At 41.6% G+C, this 22,363-nt stretch overlaps 1 protein-coding gene across 8 annotated transcripts; it reads left to right on the top strand.

Annotated features, from left to right (window-relative positions):
• The first annotated feature begins 15 nt into the window (after positions 1–15).
• Positions 16–20,896, top strand: PTGR1 (prostaglandin reductase 1). 8 transcript variants are annotated; one of them, XM_032095749.1, is made up of 10 exons: positions 16–97; positions 7,647–7,753; positions 9,647–9,692; positions 10,412–10,471; positions 11,694–11,861; positions 14,324–14,441; positions 14,728–14,883; positions 16,389–16,494; positions 17,508–17,626; positions 18,574–20,894. In XM_032095749.1, the coding sequence occupies exons 2-10, from the start codon at positions 7,648–7,650 to the stop codon at positions 18,682–18,684; spliced, it is 990 nt and encodes a 329-aa protein (XP_031951640.1). In that variant the 5' UTR covers positions 16–97; position 7,647; the 3' UTR covers positions 18,685–20,894. The 8 variants fall into 8 exon arrangements, with proteins under 8 accessions (XP_031951640.1, XP_031951639.1, XP_031951638.1 ...); XM_032095748.1 differs by having other exon boundaries at positions 16–101; XM_032095747.1 differs by having other exon boundaries at positions 16–105.
• The last annotated feature ends 1,467 nt before the right edge of the window (positions 20,897–22,363 follow it).

The raw sequence follows: 22,363 nt of genomic DNA, 5'->3' as shown, positions 1-22,363 counted from the left end.
GCAGAGGGGCGGTGCAGGGCCGCGCCTGGCGCTTCTGGGAGCAGGAGCGAACGCTGCCGGAACGCGGCCGGAAGGGACAGCGCGCACCCCCGGGCAGGCAGGCAGGCAGGAAAGGCACGGCGGGCATAGCTAGGAAAGGGCTCCGCCACCTCTGACGGGGGCGCGACCCGGCGGAAAATGGCGGGTGCCGGCCCCTTGAAGGAGGGCGGCCGGAGGCCTGTGGTGCCCGGGGGATGTGGGGGTGGACGTGGCACCTGGGCGTTCGTGTGGGGTTCTGTAGCGGGGCTGAGGAGCTTGAGCGTTAACTCCAGGCTGCGGCGGGAAGTGCTTTTGTACCGCCTTGAAATTATATTAAAATGAAGGAAGTGCGGTTCTATACTTTCAATGCAATCCTACTATACCACCCCCTCCACCCCCGAGAAAAAAAAAAGGGGAAAAATAATCGCCATCTGTGCCTGTTCAAATCTGTTGCTGTGATTTACATAGACGTGCTTCCATTCAAGCAGAATAAGGAGAATTTGTTCAAAATGTGTGAGTACGTGTCACTGGAAGAACAGTAGCTGTCTATTTATTTCTGCACCGGTCAAAGCGGGAGAGTGAAGTCGGCTGGATGCATTTACTAATTCCTGAGCCTGCTTTAGTCGTGCTGTGTAAATGGACCAGGATTTTGCAGGCTGGCTCCAGTCTTACACTGTCAGCTGGACAGTGTTACTGCTGAGGTCTGCTGTAAAACTTGGTGTCCTGAACTACTGGGTTTGATGTTATTTTAGTTATTTGAAATAATTCAGAGTGCAGGTCTATATTACACTAGGGAAAAAAATAAAGTGTATTTGCTTGCTTCAGGAATTACATTGGATGCAGCTGTTTAAGGCACTACTAGTGACAGCACTGCAGCTGGAACTACTGCAGCCAGAAGCATTTGATGGTGCCTTATCTGCTGCTCACTTGCTTACCTCTGGACACCATACTGGGAAAAATAGCACAATGGAGAGTTCTGAGATTTCTGCTGCCAGACTGTGGCAAGGTCAGATATTAGACAGGTTGCCTGAACAATTTCTGAAGAGACTGTGAAATGTTTATCTTTCAAAAGTAATACAACTTCGCCTGTCAGTGTGCTGATCACTGATCTGTGATTCCACTCTTAAAATTTGTTTCCTTAGACTCTCGTTAACATCTCCCTTCTTTTTTTCCTCATGTCACTTTAATTTTTAATTTATCTATCTCGGTCTCCTTAATATTACAAATAACAGGTAACAGATACCAGATAACAGATCAGAGGTATGTCTTGTATGTGCTAAGTGGGCTGGAGCAGCAAGTTTCCATCTTTGAGGGAGAAGTTGGTTGTGCATGTTACAGGCAGGAACTTGTTCAAGGTTGAAACTACCCTTGTAATATTACAGAAATCCAGGAGGGGGCTTCAGAGAGATCGGTGGTGCTAGAAAGCACCAGATTGAAGCTTGTCTCTTGCCTTCTGAGTTCACTTAGTACACTATGCTGCAAGAGATGTGCACACTGCAAGGGGATGTTTAACCTTTGTAGAAATCTAAGCTTTTAAAAACTCAAAGGTTTTTTTTGGCAGCTGTAAAATCAAGTAGATTAAACATTTCTCTCTGTGGTGCACTAACAGGCCTATCTCTGCAAACCTAAGAAGTGAAACTGAGCTATAGTATGTTATTACAGCTTTGAGGAAATTTTGCATTTACTGATGTTGCAACATGTGTTTGTCCTGTATCAGCATTTAAGTATAGCAGAAGTACAAAAAGTGCCTGAAAGCATTTAGGGTGCTGTGCAGTGACTGGGAAAGCACAGCTGGCCTTTCAAGAAGCTTCAGCTTTGTTTGTCAGCCCATATCACCTGCCATACCCCATAGAACCATAGAATTGCTAAAGTTGGAAAAAGACCTTTAAGAGCTCAAGTCCAACCTAGCACTGCCATGTTCACCAGTAGATGAATGTCATTTGTCCATGTAGTAGACATATCCTCAAGTGCCATATCTACATATTTTTTTGAACACTTCCAGATATGGTGATTTCACCAGTTCTCTGGGCAACATGTTCCAATGCTTTACAGCCCTTTCTGTGAAGAATATTTTCATAGCACCTACACTAAACCTCCCTTGGCTCAGCTTAAGGTTATTTCCTCTCAACCTGTCACTTGTCACTTGGAGACTAGCCTCCCACCTGGCTACAACCTCCTTTCAGAGTGTAGAGAGTGGGTATAGAGTTTTCAGTGGGTGTAGAGAGTGATATGGTCTTTATGTGCAATTTCTGAGAGATGAATGCAGCTGACCTATTTCTGTGATGGCGTTGGTTTCCCTTTTCACTTCCCCTTGTGAACTTCCTCCTTTGAACCTCCGTTGGAATTGCAACCTTGTAACAATGTGCAGGGTGGCACAGTCATTTAGCAGAGTGGTAACTAGTCACCTTCAATCTGACCTTTTTCCAAGATTTGATAGTATTGCATAAGGAAGTGATTTTGCAACTTTATTGTTTCATAATGCAGTGTCATGCTTGAGTGGATATTTGCAGTATGGTCTCTGCCAAAAGTGGCATGGGAGTGGTTTGCCTTTACTTTGTTCTTATCACAGGGGAAAAAAAATACAATTGAAAAAGCATTGTAAGAATTAAGCCAAGTGGGGAGGACTAATTTTTGCTAAAACTTGTAGGCATGTAGGATTTGAGGCCTACGTAGTTGGTAATCCTTGTATGTGTATAGGAAATCCTGAGGTGGCCTCTGGGTTACTATGCCCTTGGCAGGACTTGCCAAGAAGTCCTTTTATGCTTATTTGGGGTTTTTTTGTGGCTTGTTTTTCTTTTTTGAGGTATTTGTCCCTTATGCTGGTTCTTGGCACTTTGCTTTGAAATACTGCAGAATACAAATAAATTAGATCTGGCAGAAGAAAATAGATAAGATGACGATTAGAAAAGCTTTGCTGTTGTGATAATGGGTGAATTTCTCCTCAGAACCAATCTACAAACTAATTATGTCTGAGATACACTTCACTCAGCTTTTAATCATACCCTTTTCTTACAATGTGGGTGTGACCATAGGTGTAGCTGCTTCAGAATGGAGGTACAAGGAAAAGTACCACAATCATATCTGCAAATTGTGACTGTCAGGAAGATGAACTGTTAAGCTAACCCAAAATTTGAATTGAACTCATATGTAACTGACAGGTTTCTAAGAGGATTTTGTCCTCACGGTTAGATGTGGGCAAGTCCAGGCTAGGAAACCATACCACACCAGTCAGGAATAATAGCTGAGGTTACTTAAGAGAGGTAAACTTCTCTGGTTTGACTCATGCTCCCTTGAGAACTTTACTGCTTTTCTGCTTTAGTGTGAAGATTCCCAGATTTCAGGTATCACCACTAGCTCTTCGGCCTCCAGTCAAACTATTTCAATTTTCTCAGACTTGTCTGTCTCTTTTATTCCTGACCTTCTTTTCTAGTTGCTAGTATGTATTATGGAATTACGGTTTTCACCTCTTCCTTCTCTCTTCCATTTTCCCCTGCATTGTGAACCTCCTTATCCATGCTGATTTTGGGTACCTGAGTTATGATTACCTGTGTGAAGGTTCTTAGCTTTCAGCTCTGCTACAGTTTGCAGCAACTGCAGTGTCTGAACACAGATGGGATCTTTGCTTTTTTATGTATATTCTTAGTGCAAAAACCAAGATTTCCCAATCTATTAGTTCTTTCCTTGATAGTCTTTATTATTTGGTAACTTGATGGGCTAGACCACAGGGCAAGGAGGGTTTGAAGGACATCAGAATAAATGCTGTCTTGGAGTTCACTTCAAAGGCTTTGATGGTTCTTTTTTAAGAAAATCAAGCAGAAATGCATCCCCTTATTTTTAAAACAGTCTTCTTATCACTGTCATTGGTTCTTTCTCAAGTTATCATAGCAGTCTCTTTACTGTAATGATTATAATGGTCTATGAAACACTTTATACAGAAAACACGCAAAAGTGAAACAAAGAGTTATAAATCTAACAGCAAAAAGCTGTTAGACAAACATTCCTAGTAACAATTTTGAGTCAAAATTGGCAACATATGAGGAATTTATTTGCCACAGACATGTTCAAAGAAACAACTGCCCAATTTATTGCATCATGGTATATGTGTTTTGTTTCTTTTAATTACTTCCAGAACATTTCATCCATCTTTGTTTAATGGATAACCCAAGTTTTATCCATAGCTAGACAGTGTTTTATTAAATTTACTGTCCTGGTTAGACAATTACTGCTGATTAAGTTTTGTGGGGTGTACTCGACTATGAAATGGCTCCCTTACTGCACCTGCAATGTATTAATCAAGTTTTCTGGGGTGTATAGGCCTTTGACTCCTTAACTTTCTCAAGATATGTGTCTTGTTCTATGACTTCTAATTATTCTCTAGTTAATTGATAACCATTAAATAATTCTTTATTGAATTTTGTTCTTCAACTATTGATTAAGTTCTCTAAGGGGTATGGGTCCATGGAGCTCCTGTCTGCATGTGCAGTGAGGTAATTTCTCAGGGTTTTCTACTGTCACTCAGCCAACACAGATCTAAATCAAAACCAGCTCAGAATCAACCAGAATCAAAAATCACAGTCAAATATTTTTAAACTAATTAAACATAGTTCATTACAAAATTTTTTTAAAAATCACAGAACTCCTGGTTAACTAAGATATAACTCACTGTCAAATGTATTATTCAAACCTACTGACCTTGAAAACAAAGCAGTTTTGCAGTTTACAAGAGCAGATTACTGTTCTTGGAGCTGAGGTTGTGGCTATGGCATGCTTAGTCCAGTAAGATTTAACTGGACCCCACAAATGTTGTATCACTGCTGTTTATCCTTTGGGGTTATTTGATATGCTTAAGCAATGTAGTACTTACCACTCAGGATTTTGTATCTAAATATACAAAATAGTCTTGGTTTGTTAACTTGGAAATTACTTTGTGTATCCATTAATCACACATGTGTCTGTGTTCTGTTTTCTGTTTGCTTTGGGTCTTTTTGTTTTACAACCTACAGAAAGGTCTTCTAGTCTTGAAGTGGCTATAATGATGCAATTGCAGTAGAAAAAGAGAAATGGTAAGCAGAGAATTTGTCCTGTTTCTAAAATTAGGCCTAAATATAATAAAAAATGGTTCAATGAAATTAGTCTTTCAGTATTGATCCTAGGTGGAATCATTGCTCTGCTGAAAAAACCGGTGTATTACAAAAAGTGGAGATTTTTGATAGGAAGGTGAGGATTCGGATGAATGGGAGGTGTGAGAGTGGAAGCACCCGGGGAAACAACAGAAGAGAGCCAGAAAAGGCCCGTACTGATAGGATGTAGATTTGCAGATCGTCATGATTACAGCCCGTTCGACAGTGCCAGGTAGGGAAAACAAAGGACAGCCCTCAGGCAAGTAGTAAGTTCCTGTACTCAGACATGGAGACTCAAGCTATTAAGATAGGATAGTGGGAAAATAAAGAACAGGGCTGTGCCTTGGAGGCATGCAGACAAAAGAGACAAAAAGCAGGGAGTCGATATTGATGATTCACAAACGTGTGACACGGTGGAAGACAAAGCATTTCTGAATCACGGATGGCTTGCTCTTGCGGGTACAAATGGCACATCAGTGAATGGCTGCCAGCCTAGCCATCATCCCTTTATCCCTGCTCATTCCTGGTTGGGGCACTTGGGTACCTATCCAAATGCGGGGCACACAGGTGGGATAAATCCCTCTCAACGCCTGTGAGTGTAAGCTAGTGAGTGGTATCAGTTTTGTGTTACTCTGAACACACCTTTTGCTCCTGTAAACGTGTTTTCTGGCTTTGCTTTGTTGTTGCTGCAGTGTCATGGTATCTTGTTACAGCCAAACACTGTTGATACCAAAGCAGATACATATAGTGGCAGATACAAATGCTGGCTTTGGCTGCCAACTTACCGACTGTGGGAGGCCTTGACATTGATTTTGATTATACTTTTTTCGTTTTGTGAGAGGTGATTTCCCCAGCACACGTTTCTGGTGCAGGAAACCCTCACTTGTGTTTGTCATTGAGGAACACGGAATATCTCTGTTTCATCATAGAAAGTTGTGTGAGTTGAGTGCTGATTAGTTTTTGGATTTGGTGACTTACTCTTTTATCTAAATAGTGGAGAACTTGCCCTGTTCTCCCTGATGCTTGCATGTGTGTCTTTAGTAAACACGTTTTGCTTTTTTTTTTTCTCGTGTCCTTGTTACTAATTAGTACTTCTGTCTTCATGTGTTTTGTAGTTGAACACGTTGCTGTGTATTGGTTTCTCTACACTTTTCACCCTTCATGTTGTACTTGTGCGTTTTCACAAAAAGAACAAAAGGTGAAGATGGTCCCCTGGACAAAGTTTTCCCCCATGCTACGTATCTCATTGCAACATAGTTGGGGCAAAATGCCAATTGTTTCTTAAGGTGGCTCGCAGATGGAGACTTAGCCACACAAGCTCTCCTTGCACTGGGAACAGTGAACATGTCAGAGCACAGACCATGAGTGGCAAACATATGGGCCATTTGCTGTGTTAAATTATGAATTGAGCAATGAAATTGACATTAATTTTTAATTAGATATTTTTCCACAGAGGTAGAACTCTTAAGAGTTCTGGATGAGTAAAATGTGATTTGAAGAAACTCCTGTTGTGGTGGATAGTCTTGGTCTCCAGACTGCAGTATTTTTTGGGTTCTAGAACCATGCAGTGTGTGCATTTAGCTTTGCATGCTTGATAATGTGCCTGTGCAACTGGCTGGGCACTGAACTGGGGGTGGTTTGGAGGACTGATCTCAAATCTTAATGCGAGGAAGGTGAATCACACTGGGTGTGACCTATGCTATGTTTACTGAGGGTTTACACTTAATCCTGGGGAAGTGTACTGCTGACAGCAGACATTTCGCCTTTTTAAAGTGTGTGTGACCGAAGGAGTCCAGTCACTGACTGAGTCGGATGTAGAAGGTTATTGACTTGTCAGCAGAAGACCCCGTTTTCACCTGCCTGCTCTAAGTATAAGATTCTCTTTCTTTTTCACTTGGGTATAAGAAGGGAAAGGGACTTCAGAGGATAGAATTAATGCAAGTCATTTGTTTGTTTCTGTCTTCTATGGAAAATGTTGGTAGCAATATGCTCCCAATTGCAAGCTCTGAGCTTCACAACTGGAGAAGCATTTTCTTTCAATATGATGAGTGTCACAGAAAGAGGTCTTGCTTACCTTTGTTTTTCTCACTTGCACTTTGGTTCAAGCTTGTAAAAATTTAGGTTCAGGTAAGGGGAGCAATAGACTTAAGTTTTTAATTTTTTTTCTAATGGGACTTTTTTTCTCCTAAAACTAGTAGATTTCTTTCTTTAGTATCTTTAGAGTGGGAGTTGCACATTTTGTTGGGTTGACTTCCCACATGAGGACTTGCTGCCAGCAGGCAGAGAGGTCTGGCAGGTCGCAGGAAGATCTGGGTTTCTAAAGCAATGAGGTGACTTTTCTGACATTTTCTTTATCCGATGATATTACCACAGAACCAAGCAGAGGTCTTCTTGGCATGTTATCGAGATAAGTGTTTTGCCTCATGAAATCTAAACCAGCCCCATGAGCAGCCCACCACTGTTGGGCATCGCTTTGACTGGTGTGCTTTGTTTGTGTTTGTTGCACAGGATGGTGATTGCCAAGGCATGGGTTCTAAAGAAGCATTTTGATGGTTTTCCCAAAACCAGTGACTTTGACCTGAAAGAGATAGAGCTGCCAAATCTAAAGGATGGAGGTGAGCAGAGTGCTAAGTGTTAATACTAATTTTTGTGGAGGTTATCTGATAGCTGATGTATGCCTGTGCATCTATAAAGCTGCATATTTCTGTTTGGAATTTCAAAAATTGGCGGCTTGTCACAAGCCATGTGCCTTAAGGGAGAAGGACAATTGCTGAAGAAATACACTGATGGGGTTGGTAGTTTCAAAGACACCTTGCCTTCTGGTAATGCCCTTAGAAACAATGACTGAACTCTTGTAAGTCCAGTACACAGCAATTGCAGCACACCTTTCAGAGTTTCATGTTGCCTAAGTGCACTTGCTGCCTGATGGCAAAGGCATTCGAATGTGTTTGCAAATGGAGAAAATTACCGAAGTGGTATGGCCTCAAAACCGACAAGGAAACCTCAAAGCCACAAGGAAAACAGAATTTGTTTAATGTAGAAAGAGAGAAGTGGACTGTGACACAGAACCAATGAGGTAACTGTAGTAAAACTCAACACATTTTACTAGTAAAAGGTTTTTATCTACTTTAATTTGCAAAATCATTTGAGAAAAGATGGAGAAGATGATACCCTATAGGAGTATGTTTTCAGTGGAGTTTTTCATGCTGATAGGGAAAATATTGAGGATAGTGCTGAGGGAGAGCAGTGACTGCATTGGGAATGAGGCTATAGCTGAAAGACCTCAGGGCTGGAGTCAGTGAAGGCTGATCTTTTATTTAAAGAAGCAAGATGGCAAGACTTCTGCCTGCATTCAAAATTTTTTTTTTTTTGCCAGTCCTTATCTTATTTGTTCTGTTGCAACAAGAAGAGATGTTGAATATAAACAGAAAAAAAAAGGACAGTTTTTATTCCTGTGTTTCTCTGTTTTGAAAACAGTAAGGAATATGATAACTTGTTACCATATCAACAGCAAGAGCTGTTGATAAAAGAATGAACTTTGATTTTTGGTTTCACATGGACATTTTTACCATATTTTCTTGAGCCTCATCTCACCACTTGTCATTTACAAAATTTGCCACACTTTAAAGGGTGTGCAGGAGGAATTGTGCAGAAGGTTATTAAAGTACCAATTATGTTTACAGAAAACTGTTTTCTCCTTACATATACAGATGCACTTAAAAATTTCATGCCTGTGGGTATTTAAGAACATGGAGTAATTTCTTCCTTCCTATTTTAATCCCTAAAGCAAAAAGAGGCATAAGTTCATACTACAGTGGCACTTTTAAAGGCAGTGGCCTTCCTTGTTATGTTATGTGTCTTTCTTGCTCACTCTTGAGTAATGGGAAGGTATTTGAATACATTTCTAGCTTGCACTAGCTAGACCACTGCAGCACAGGCAATGAAAAATATTAGTAGGTGGAGATGAACCGCTAAAAGTGCTGTGTAAATGAGAAGTTTAAAACATGTTTAACAATGTATTTCCCAAGAACTGGTGTTATTAGAGACAGTATGGTGAATTAGGCTACTTAGAAAAGATAAGCTAATGCCTTCTATTTAAGGAACCAAGTAGCTCGTATTTACCTGTGCCAGGGTGTCTTATCACCCTCTTCTGGCTGAATCGTGGAATGACATTTTATAGGCATCAAAATTAAATTAGAGTTTTGCTTAGGAATTCTGTCTGTGTGACCCTTCTGTAGAGAGAGGAGGCATATACAAAATTGCGGAGTTGAAAATAAGATGGTTTCCTAAGGATACACTGCAGAAAGTTTCTTTTTCAACAGCATACCAATAACCCAAAACTAATGAATGTAGTAGTCATTTCTGGTAGGTTTTCCCTAAACAAAGATGGGATGTGGGGGCTTTGAGCTGTCAGGAGTTCATATCAATTTAGCTGGAAAACTGACTTCTGGAAACTATGCTCTACTGCACTGTTAATATCCAGGAATTTGCTTTGTTTTTCATCACAGAGTTGCTGCTTGCATCGGTGTTTCTCAGTGTTGACCCTTACATGAGGTACACCTTTTTGTCCTTTCTGAATTTCTGGCTAAAATGCCTCATTTGATTTGCCACTTAAACCTCAAAACAACATGCACTGGCAGCACCCACTGTCGCCAGAGTCTCAATGCCTTTGTCTTCTTTTTATAAAACTCATATTAATTACAAGACTCAAAATATAGAGCTGTGCCAGATTTAGCTAGACATTGGGGTAATGTTTCTGCTGCCCTAGACTTTTCTTGGAATCAGCTGCTGTTCCTTGTCATGTCTTCAAATGAAATGCAATGTACTCAAATGAGACTGCAGACCCATAGCAGTTCCTGCTTAATTTAACTTAGCAAACTTGTACTTAAAGATACATATTCTAAGTTGGACATTGCTGATATACCCAATAAGCAGTAGTTGATGCACAGGGAGACTGGGTAGTTTGAAGAGGCTTTGTGGACACTAAATTCAGAGATAGTTCCCTGAGTCTCAAGCTTCATGTAAGCTTCATGTAGAGGTAGACCATGCTGGGAAGATCAGTGGTGTCATCCTCCCAACACTCCTGCCCGGGATGCTCAAGTAGTTGGCTCTGGAAAACATCGGTTATGCTGTTACAATGACAAGCTATTTGTGATCTGTTCAACAACACTGCTGATACTCTCCTTCTGGGTCAATTGGTTGCTACTAATTCTTAGTGTGTCTGGAACATTGTTAAAGTTGCGTACAGTAAGCTGTGTTTGCCTGTGTTACAGACCTTACAGTCGAAGGCTCATGAAGGAAGGGGACATAATGATAGGCACACAGGTTGCCAGGTAAGATCTTCAGTTCCTGATACCAATGTGCATGGCAGATCTCAACAGGAATGTGCTGACACTTGAGACATCTGCAGCCTGCATTATCCATCCTTGACTTGAATCTACATACTTCTGCTACTGATATTCTCACCTGTAACTGGTTGGAATGTGTTTTTCTTTTAAGAACCTCTTTTACCTTTCCGGAGAGCATTTAGGCCTCTGATAAAATCTATATGTTGTTTCTGATGATAGTGTCTTCAAAGGTAATTCTTACAAATGTGAAGCACTAACCATTGTACTTGCCACACATGTTAAACTTCACTTTTTAAAACCTGATGTGGTGGTAGCTGCGTGTCTGCAATCATGCATGCTATTTACTTCAGCTGAGAATACCTCACCATCACCAAAGATACAGCTCTAGCCAAAGGGTTATATAACCTTAAATCCATCCTTTTCCCAAGCTTGTGGTAATTCAGCTCTACAGATGTCCCCTCTGTCTGCTTGTTCCTGCTGTGCTGCCTGTAAGTTGCTGCCTAGGAACATCTGTGGCTTTTGACTCTTGTGTTTCTCTGCAGAAACATTGAAGGCTGGGATAAATTAACAAACAAGTCTGATGAACAGAAGGTCAATTGTTTCTAATAATTCTAAGATTCTTATCTACCCCTTTCCAACACAGTTTTCCTGTTGAGCTAAGAAAGTGAAATTTTCATTTGGCATAGAGACTGCTGATATGGATATCTCCCTGATTTAAGATATTGCTTTTTATCTGGTTTCTTTACCCCAAGAGGTTCCATCTTCAGGATCTTCAACTTTTAAATGAGGTGCAGGTTGTCTGAGAACAGACAGCCTAGCAGCAACTCCTTGCTGTTTCATGCTTTAATCCCAGCATCCTCTTTCTTGCATTCTAACTCACAGAAGCCTGGTCTGACTCAAACCAAACTGGTGCTAGTCAAAGAAAGAGTTGGCATTTGTGTGGGAAAATGGGGTTTTTTTTGGGTGGGGCTGAATCTAAAATCATCTTGCCAGTATTTCCCTCATGGTAAGAGGTCGTAGGCATTTCAGGAAAGGCACTTGACACCAACAGCATCAGCAGGTATGGGATAAAAATCCTGACACGAAGTATTTATTTTCTGAATTACAGGAAGAATGGAAGAGCCAGCCAGTATTGATTTGTTTCTGTGTTTTTGGTTTTGTTGTTTTGTTTTGTTTTGTTTTGTTTTTTTTTTTACTTTTTACACAGGATTGTAGAAAGCAAAAATCCTGCTTTTGCAGTGGGGGCCTTTGTCGTGTGTGATAGGGGCTGGAGAACTCATTTTATCTCTGATGGGAAAGATCTACGACTCCTTCCTTCCAGTTGGCCGGAATCACTCCCCAAATCTCTAGCTCTTGGAACAGTTGGCATGCCAGGGTAAGTTTGGAGATGAAAAGGCAACTATCCCCTGGATTTTAAGTGTGCAGGAGGTTTCTGCCTATCTGTATGACCTTTGTCTTGTTCTACCAGCATATTGCCTATTCACGCTGGTAGAAAGGTGTGCTTCTGCATGCCCTTGCCCTGTATAGGGCATGAAGTTTGGCCTATCCTCTACATCAGAGCAGGTTTACCTTGGAGATTATTGTGCCTCTCCTTGAGGAGCTGTAATAAGTAAGAAAGAGGATTCAGGAAGAGCTGGATAAAATCTAGTTCAGTCTGTGTTAACCTCAGTGGAAAGTCTCAAACTTCACTGGCACCTGGATTAGTCTGCTTTTTCTGATTGGGCTCTGTTGCTATCACTGTATTTCCAGAATCAACACCAAAATGCAAAAGACAGATGCTGTATCATGTAGCAAAATAGATGTCGTTTGAATTGCACTACAGCAGACAGAACTGCTGTGCTTTGGAATCTGTATTTACTATTGGAGTCTCTCAGTCATCTGCTTGCATTTCTTACCTCATTCTCTGTAGTTTTTATGGGACATGAGGACTTAGTCCTAATGCCTGAAAGGCTTTCAAAATTATTGTAAAATTGTGTGTGGTGGATAACTTCTCAGATTTCATTTTAACATCAGTCAAGATGCATGTTTTTTCTAGATGTCTTATAGAGGGATTCAGTTAACCCTTTCAGATGAGACCATGTGGGAAGCTCTAAGCTTGAATTTAGAGATTAGAAGAAGAGTTTTAAGGGATTCTGGGCCAGTTGATGAACTACTTCAGTGGTTCCTACAGATTACTAGTGCACTGCTGAGACCTGAAGTACAGTTTCCAGTTTTGGGCCCCTGACTACAAGAAGGACTTTGAGGTGCTGGGGCATGTCCAGAGAAGGGCAACAGAGCTGATGAAGGATCTGGAGCACAAATCTGATGAGAAGCAGCTGAGGGAGCTGGACTTGCCTAGCATGGAGTAAAACAGGCTCAAGGAGACCTTACTCTTCTCTACAACTACTGACCCCCATTTGCCTAGGTTATAGGCAAATGGGGGTTAGTCTCTTCTCCCAGATAACAAGTAATAGGACAACAGGAAATGGCCTCAAGCTGCATGAGGGGATGTTCAGGTTGGACATCAGGAAGAATTTCTTCACAGAAGAGGTTGTCAGGCATTGGAACAGGCTGCCCTGGGAAGTGGTGGGCTCACCATCCCTGAAAGTGCTCAAGAAACAACTGGATGTGGCACTTCACACTAAGGTTTAGTTGACAAGGTTGGACTCAATGATCTTGGAGGTGTTTTCCAACCTTCATGATTCTGTGTTTTACCTATGTCCCGGGGTGACTGTATGATACTGTATTCCCTATCGTCTGCCCTATGCCAGACATGAATCCTGTGCCTTCCTGTGTCTTTAAGCAGTTTCTCAGGAGAGGGGGGAGAGAAGCAGGCGAATTTTTCAGAGCGGTTTTGTGCTCAAGGACATACAGTCCTCTGCATTCCTGCTGCTACAGAGCCAAGGAAAGCACCTTCCTGCTTTTTTTTCCCAGCTCTTGGCTCCTTTTCTCGGGAGACAGAGAGTTAAAACTCTTTGGTTTTTAGCTAGCCTGCTAGCTGAGCTGCTTGCCTCCTTTGGCAAGAACTTTTCTTGGGTCTTTTCTGCTCTGTTCTGGAACGTCGTCACCGGGAGGCCCTACACCGCGGCCTGGAGGGGCCCACTCCAAACCCCAGCTCTGGAGAGGGCAGAGCCACACCTCCAAAGAATTCTGAATCTTCCTCGGTCATCTCCCAGAGAGAGGTTTTATTGTTTAATGTTATTCATTCTTTGTCCCTGTGCCTGCATGCACTTTGCTTGTTAAAAGATAGTTTTTTTCTGCTTTCCTCCAAGGAATTTCTTTTGGAATCGGGTGGGGGAGGGACTGTTGAAATCTGCCTTCTAACAGAGGGATGTTCATTTCGGACGTTTTCCTTCAAATTTGTCTCAAACCAAGACAAACCATAGCTGTGCACAGTAGTCCTCAGGAGCAGTGAGCCCATTTGTTCAGCAAGTTTTCCTCACCCTTTTTATCTTTTTCTGTCAGCTTCGATTTGTGATGAGTATCATTTAATCTGGTAGATACCAACTGGCAACTGACCTCTGTCTAGCTTGGATTTACTGTCTCTTCCAGTATGTAACTGAGTTGTCACAGAGTTATTGGTGTTTCTCCTTGTGACTAATGAGCACAATGAAAGCTGTTTTCACTTTAGAGAGATTTCTGCCTCAACATTCTCTTTCCCAGCAGTATATCTGTGGGTTTTTTCTGGCATGGCTGTGAAAAAGCCAAATAAGGTGGGATTAGGTTTTGTGTTTCACAAAATAGGAAAACTTAATCTTGTTCTGGTGGTGATGATACTTTGGTTCAGTGTGGTCAAGTCACACTTCTGTGTCTGTCGTCTTTTTTTCCTCACTGAGCATTCTTTCCTTTTCTTTGCAGCCTCACTGCATATTTTGGTCTGCTGGAGGTCTGCAAGATGAAGCCAGGAGAGACAGTGCTGGTTAATGCTGCAGCTGGCGCTGTGGGCTCTGTGGTGGGTCAGCTCGCTAAAATTGGGGTGAGTGGCTTGAACTGCTCATACTTGCTGCTGAGAAGACTTAGCTGTAAAACAGGGCAACAAGGCCATGAATGATCAGTAGGACAAGCATCCCTGAAAGCATGCCTGCACTAGGGCCTTGACATGGAAAAGCTCCTGAAGACACAGCAAATCTAGTTGAATGTTTCAGGAGCTCATATGCTGACAACAGCCTGACTTTAAGGGTGAGCCCTTCACCCAGCCCTCTCTGAGTGTCAGCCTGTGTTGTCAGGGGATGTTTATAAATGTTTTTCTCCTTTCCTTGCAGGGTTGCAAAGTGGTCGGCTGTGCTGGTTCAGATGACAAGGTTGCCTATCTGAAAAAATTAGGCTTTGATGAAGCCTTTAATTACAAGACTGTTAAATCTCTGGATGAAGCACTGAGTAAAGCCTCTCCTGATGGCTATGACTGTTTCTTTGACAATGTAAGTTCAGAGAGAAGGCCTTGTCTTGAGGAGCTGTCATTTTCTTTAAACTATAGCAGGAACTCAATATTGTATACATCTAATTGAAGTCTACACCGGGAACTCAATATGGAGGTCCATTTAATCAAGCAATGGTCTCTGTAGGAGCTTATTGCTTTTCTGTTCCCTTCCTACACATACTTCTGCAGCTGACTTGGGCAGTAACAGAAAGAACAAGACCCAAAAGGCAAAGCTGGATTGTTGGCAGTGTTTGTGGATGGAGAAAGAGAAGTTGTACTTCACTCTCTGAAAAGCATGGCACATTTTGGGGGGTGATGGTCACAATAACATTTAACTGATCCAGTCCATTCCTGGCCCCACCTTGGACCGCAGGCAGTTCTCTGCTATTGCTGATAGGGGAGTGAGTGTGGATGTCTCTGCATTATGTGGTCATGGGGGCTGCATTGGTACCCATAAACAAAACAGTAGCAAGGCCCACTTGCAAAACTACTGGAGCAGCCCTCAGATGTTTCTGACATCTCCCAAATATAGCTGGAATTAATGGGGGCTGTATACTGTTCTTGCCAGGTGTTTGAATGTAAGCATCTTGTTTTGAAGACTAAGAAAGTGTAACAGTATGGATGCAGTTAAACCGTGTCAGTTCACTTTCAAGCCAGAGAACCAGCCCTGGCTCTTTTAATTTCCTAATACAGCTAACATATACATTATACCTGATAATATAATACCTGGTCACAGGGGTATTAGCTGATATATTGGCCTTAAACTCCCTGGCTAGCTACCTGGTTTAAAGAAGCCGTTGTCACCTCTTTAGCATTTCTTTCCTTCAGCAGTGTGTCTGCCAATCCACGGATGAAGGTCTTGAGGTTCTTCCTTTCTTGGCAGTTGAAAGGAATATTTGGTGTTGGGGCAAAATGCTTGTCTCTGTGGCTGGAGCTCCTGCCACTTTGCATTAGCCTTCCAAATTTCATGTCCCAAACAGGTTTTATGGCCATGGCCATTCCCTTAATTTTCACTTCCAACTTTTGTGCAGAGCTCCCCACAGCAGTAAATTTTATTAGGTCTTCTCACCATTAAAAGCTTCTTTTCACAGCACATCCCTGTTCTGGAGATGAGAACCATTAAGTAAAAACTTACATCACCATGATGTGAAAATGTAGAAGTGCAGACTGGTGTGTCGGAAAAGCAGAGATGGTGCTTCTTAGCACCCTTAGGAGGAGGGACCTGTGTGCTAGTCCTGCCTGATGCTTCCAAACCAAGCTTCATGAAACAGATTTGGAATTAAAGCTGATTTCCTACATTCATGACTAATTTTTGGAAGAGTGAGATTGAGTCCTCATAGCATTGTGTAAACGCAAGGGTTTCTGCAGCCACCAAGTCTTTGGGGTAGTGGAAGTTGCTTCCCCAGACTGAACCTGTTGGTGCAACAATGCAATATTGGCAGATTTTGACAGTCAGTGCTAAACACTGGATTGTCTCTAATGCTGCACATGCTCTGGTTCTTATAGGTGGGCGGAGAATTTGCCAGTGTTGCTATCAACCAGATGAAGAAATATGGAAGGATTGCAGTCTGTGGAGCCATCTCTGAGTACAATGACTCTGTGCCTCAGAAAGGTGAGGACCTGATTTATTGTGTCTAAATTGATTTTCTCTTTGGTGATGGCAGAAAGACATAATGGGAGTCTACTGTTTACTTCCCTGTGCCATTTAAGTGTATATATGTGTGTACATTTGGGTAACTAACTGCTGCTGTGGGACACTGGAACCACACTCCTTCTGTGTACATGCACTCATTGTGTACACTATCTGGTGAACATCAGCTGATTAGAAATGAAGGAGTGGTTAAAATACTTAAAACAGGACTCCACAGGGCCCTAAGCAGATACAGATCAGCAGAAGACAGGTGTGGTGTCATGATGCCATATATACAGTAGTACATACTTTAAGATGAGATAATGGTTTTCCCCCAGGTTTTTAGATGATGCAGGTTTTTGTTTTTTGTTTTTTTTTTTTTCTCATAAGATTTCAGCTACTAATGAAACTGCTGAGAAATGTGGCTGAATGAATATTCATTTTCAATAACATTAAATTTTACAGATTTTCCTTCTAGAAGAAATGGGAGGACTGTGTTCTCTTTGGCAGCTGACCGGCTTTGGACTCTCAGATCACTTTAAAAAAATGGAACAGGCTTTTGGGAATGAGGAGACTATCACACATTTTTGTGATTGAGGAAACTGTTTTCTAGAGCTTATGACTTAAACTTTGGGAGTTAGAGAGAGCATGAGAGCCTGGCAAGGTGTCAAACAAGGTGTTAAAACAGTATTTTTGAGATTCAGCTGAAGTCCCTCAGGTGAAGCTGAGGCCACTTTATTTCTGAATCAAACTGTTTTCAGAAATGTTTAGCCCCATAGCTTTATAAATCAGGCCTTTGTTTCCCTAGGTGGCTGTCTATCCATGAATTTTCGGTCTTTTGTGCTGGAAATTCTGTTTGGAAAAATATCTGTTGCTTCTGGCTGAAACAAAGTGATTCAGTGGTCTTTATTGGCTAAAAGCTCACTTTATGCATTAGGATTTATTCTGAATGAAACTGATACTGCAGGTGGCTTGCTGGTTACTTTCTCTTGCAGGGCCTTATGTGCAGTATCCAATGATCTTCAAAGAGCTTCAAATGGAAGGGTTTCTTGTGACCCGATGGAACCACCGCCGAGAGGAAGGTCTGAACGCTCTGCTAAAGTGGGTTGTGGAGGTAAGGAAGGAAGGAAGGAAGGAAGGAAGGAAGGGGCAGTTGTCTGTCAGGTGTACTCACTCTGCAGATTCCCTCTTTGCAAAATCTCTTGTCATAGCTGTTTAGATGAGGTCCCAGCATGACACTATCCTTCTCTCTGCCTTGATCTTTGAGACTTTTGGGGACACTTAAACCATAGTAAATATGCCTGATCCCTTCCCTGTTTCGTTGAGACATGTGATATTAGCTTGTAGACTCAGATATATTCCAGAATACTTGTAGGCTTTGAAGAAGCATGCTTCCAGAATAATTCAAAACACTTATCTGGTAATGAAGATTTTCATATTTAGAGTAATTAGTGTATTTCTCATTCAGTCATTTGTAGTATGGGCCAGGATTTCCATTGTAGTATTGTGCTGAAATTACTGTCAAGAATGAATGTTTTTGTAGTATTGGGAGCTGGGCTTTAAAGGGACTTAATAGGGAATTTCTTATATTTTATTTTTCGAGGTGGAGGCTGAGTTAGTAGCCAGGTTGGTTCATGGGTGTGAGAAGTTTGTTAGCGGGAACAATAAAGGCTAAGAGGCTGTAGCTTTTACAAACGTGAGGATTTGGGATGGGTCAGGTTTTGATGATTGGATTTGCAATTCCATAGTTCTGTATGGGTAGAGACAGGCCTGGCTTTGCAGAAATGATCCCCTACATGTCAGTTGTCTGGGGACTACATAACAATAAATCTGTCCTGGTGTGTTTTTACAGCAGTGACTTCTGCTTCCCGTTATGACTCCACATAGAAGGTTTTACAACAAAAGCAGACCCTCACAAGGGCCCACCTGGTTTTGCAGTTGTCCTGGTGCATGCCAGCTTGCATGTTTCAAATGAAACATATATGATGGAGAAAATTTTGCTGCAATTTATTTAGTTTTGGTGGATGAAAATGCAGTAATTTCCTTTCTTACTTTTGACAGGGAAAAGTGAAGTACCATGAACAAGTCACTGAAGGATTTGAGAACATGCCAATGGCTTTTATTGGAATGCTAAAGGGAGAAAATATTGGAAAAGCTGTTGTAAAAGTGTGAAGTCAGATATTCCTGGGAGAATGACACAGGAGAATGTTAAATCCTTTTAATTCAGTTGTCAATTCATACGATCAGTATGTTTCAGTCATTTTGCTGGATGTTTGGTGATGGTAACTTCTGTTAATAATTTGGCTAATAAGACTAAGTATATTCCAATTGCTTTGCTCTTGAAGAAATCAAGAGTTGCTTCCCAGAGCTACACAAAACAAAGTACCTTAAAATTGCTGAAAATCAGAATTGTAAAAGATTTGATAGTAGCTTGAACCTTTCAATGAGCAGGCTTGTAGAAAGGAAAATCCGTTCGAAAGCTTTGCTAGCTTGTCAGCGATCTCCGACAAACAGGACGGGGAGCCCAGACAAGCTTTCCAGGAGCTTTTTATTATTTTATTTCTGCATCAGTCTCACAAGAGATGGTCTGAGACATCCAACAACTTCCTGATTGCAAAGCATTCTTAAAAGAAGGCAATGCTTTTAGCCAATCAACATGCGTCTAAAAGTTACAGACAGCTGTCTTAACCAATTCATAAACAGCACACGTACCTCTGCTATACACAATGCTGGCCTATTATGCTTTAACAATACACAAAATCCTCATTATAAGCCTTAAACTTATCTTTCTTGCTAAACATATTTTTTGCAACTCCAAAATCTATCTAGGCCAAACCTAGAAACCCTAACCATTGTTTTAATGTCCTTGGTGCTGCATAACTGTATCTTCTTCTAGTTTCTCACAGACAAAGCTGAATTCTAAATCCTTTTGCTTTATTTTCTGAAGCCTGCTTTTATTTCTCACACCTAAAATCCTTTCCAGCTTTTGTGTTTCCCCACACTAGCTGATGGCACATTTGATGTTTATCCATTGATTTGGCCCAGAACTTTGCAAGGGGGATTTTTTTTAACCAATATCGAGGAGGGGAGAACGAGGTAACCTAACAACATTTGGGGATTTCAGCTTCCTCTCTAGCTGGCTTGCTTTTTTTTTTTTTTTAAATTAAACAATGTAGCTATCTCAATTATTCGGAGAATATGGAAAGATAAATCTCTTGATGTATACTTTGCTTGTGTTATAGGTCTATTTGTGGAACACTTGTCTCTTTCACTTCCTTGTGGTTCACACAGAGGAGCTAAAATATTACAAGCACTTTTTTATCCCAGTGGATCTCAGTACAGTTGATATGGATAGATCACTAATTTCCATGAGAAACTTGTAATTGGTGTCCAGGCTTGGAGCTGACCTTGCCATAGTGTTCACCTTGGCTCTCCTGGAAGGTGAGATCAATATGATGGCCTGCATTAAATTGGTGTCCAGCACAGACAATGTGCCGAGCAAAGGAGACACACAGATTAACAACACTAAATATCTTAGATGTTCTGAAAAAGACAGAACAAGAACCTCTTAACTACGGGATACAGACAGGTATTGAAGGTGATGGTGATCCATTTTCAATCACTGTGGAGGACTTCTTGGTTAGTTTTAAGGTCTCATTACTGATTATTGAAGAGGGATCCTAAGCACCCTTACTTAATATCTTTGCAGAGCCAGGATTAGATGCTCCGTATGTCAACAAAAAGAGATCCCTTACTTAAGATGTAGATTGACAATACTTGCTGAGTGAACTTAACAAAACACACCCTGAAATGCAGGTCAGCTGGCCTCTGGGGAAATGATGATTCTTGGTTCTGGTACCTTTTATAGTGTTTTCTGAGGAGAGTGAATTGACAATTTGTGTTAGCTCCAGTGCTGTGGTTTTACAGGGGCCACTGAGGAAGATCTGTGGGCTAATACCACTCCGTATCATGTAAAGGGGTAAACCAGAAAAGGGAACTTGTTGTCAGTAGGCTTCAGATCCACTGAGTAGAGGTCTGCTGTTGTTGGTGGTGTTTTGTTGAGGAATTTTCAGAGGGCTTGCAAATCCTAAAATACTGCATTGTTTTTAGTCCAGTGAATTAACAATCTCTTGTTTCAAGTAAAGTGTTGATTAGGAAATGAACTAAGAATAGCCACATGAAGGTCCTGTCTCTTGGTCAGAGTTGTAGAAAGATTTGTCAGTCAGAATAATCCTGGCTCAGCCTGCTTCCTCCTAAAATACTGATCTGTACATTCCTCTTTCTGTGTATAGATTTTATGCTTCATAAATTGCAGTTGATTTTTCAAGGCTATTTAACCATGAAAATAAAATTTTTATGTGTAAAACCAGTACCACACCACACACCTCTGAGCCTCTGAACTTCTCTGGGGAACATAGCTATTTTTTCCTGAAAATCCAAGTTTTCTGTTACATGTCAGGAACACTGCCACAACATGAATAATGACAATTATATCCCTCACTGTCTGGCGTTCTTGCAGTAGTTTCTTACTGTAAGCTTTGTTGTCCTCAGAGTTCTAAGCTTTGTGGAACAATACCTGGATTTTTCCACATGTTGAAAATAAAAAGGAGTTATTAAAAATTTTGGGTTTTTTCCTTGTGGCAGTGACACAAGGTAGGATGAAAGTCTCTCTGTTTCCCCCTGCTAGTGAAGCAAGCTAATCCTTTGAGTACAACCAGGGTAATGAAGTTAACAAGGTGCCAATGCCCAGCCTAGAACAAAGATGCTGAGATGTGTTGCTGGGAGAGGCTTTTCTGCCAGTACATGGCTCTGTGTCTTTTTAGGGGCAGAGCATGGGGTAGTACCATGCAGGCAGTCCAGCCTGTCCTTGGACAACTGCACAGGGCTGGTGGGTGGCAAATGCCATGTGCCAGGCTCCCCCTCCTCTAACATTATCACTCTGCAGCTAAGCTTAAAGGCTTTCTGGGAAGGGGTGAGGTCCTGGTGGTCCCACTGGCTGTCAGAAGTTGTGCAAGGGCTTGGTCCTCCTCAGCACTACAGCAGTTCTCTATTGCATGTGTCTGCAAAGGTGGAAAGGGTGTCAGCTCTGCACAGGGCACAGGGGCCATTCTTCAATCACCTTGCAGCCGTGGCTGTGCTGATAATCATATCTGGTCTTTTTGTGCTCCTTTTCTCCAGTCCACATGACCATGTTTGTGCCCCTACATAAGTTACACTTCACAAGTAGGGTGGCAGTGGGATTCTTGAGACTTTATTATCCCAGTTAATGGAGGATGTAATATATGAGAGCAAGAGGAAGAGTTTATTTAATCTTAAATGTAAACAGCTGCAGGCTTCATCATTTGTTGGCTAAATAGATCTTCATTTATACATATCATTATTTCTAGAGTAGTGGTTTAACTGCTTAACACCTTATGCTTGCCTGTGCAAAATGAAGCAGTCTCTAGACTTAGAGTTGTTCCAGGCTAGTAAATATGCAACTTTTGTGTCCTGTTCCTAAGCAATGTCAAGCTGGGGCTGGTGGCAGTAACTTGTCTGAGCTCAGGACACAGTGGGTACCCTCCTTGAGGAGTTCACCATGGCCTGCTACACCAAAGGCAGCCTCAGGAAGCACTGGGAATTGTTACAGAAGGCTGTGGTTTGTTGAAATCAGGGAACTATCCCTGGAATGCATTGCTGCCTGATGAGCTTCTCTCATGGTCCCCCCAGGGTCGGTGCCTACAGGAGGGGTCATGAGACACTATCACCCAGCCACAGTATTCATTCTTATGTGAGATCTATTCCCCAGCTGGATCAAATCCAACCTTAAACTTGTCACCACATCTGCCTGTACTGAAGCAAGCAAGCCATA

This window comes from Corvus moneduloides, chromosome Z (assembly GCF_009650955.1).
Source record: "Corvus moneduloides isolate bCorMon1 chromosome Z, bCorMon1.pri, whole genome shotgun sequence".
NCBI classification, from domain to species: domain Eukaryota; kingdom Metazoa; phylum Chordata; class Aves; order Passeriformes; family Corvidae; genus Corvus; species Corvus moneduloides.
Note: the sequence above shows the minus strand (reverse complement) of the source record. Positions and strands in the feature narration are given on the sequence as shown.

Coding starts and splice junctions, on each gene's coding strand:
- PTGR1 (XM_032095752.1), top strand. CDS start 7,648: ATGGTGATTGCCAAGGCATGGGTTCTAAAGAAGCATTTTGATGGTTTT. Junction 7,754..9,646: donor GCCAAATCTAAAGGATGGAG/GTGAGCAGAGTG, acceptor TTTTCATCACAG/AGTTGCTGCTTGCATCGGTG. Junction 17,627..18,573: donor TGCTAAAGTGGGTTGTGGAG/GTAAGGAAGGAA, acceptor TACTTTTGACAG/GGAAAAGTGAAGTACCATGA.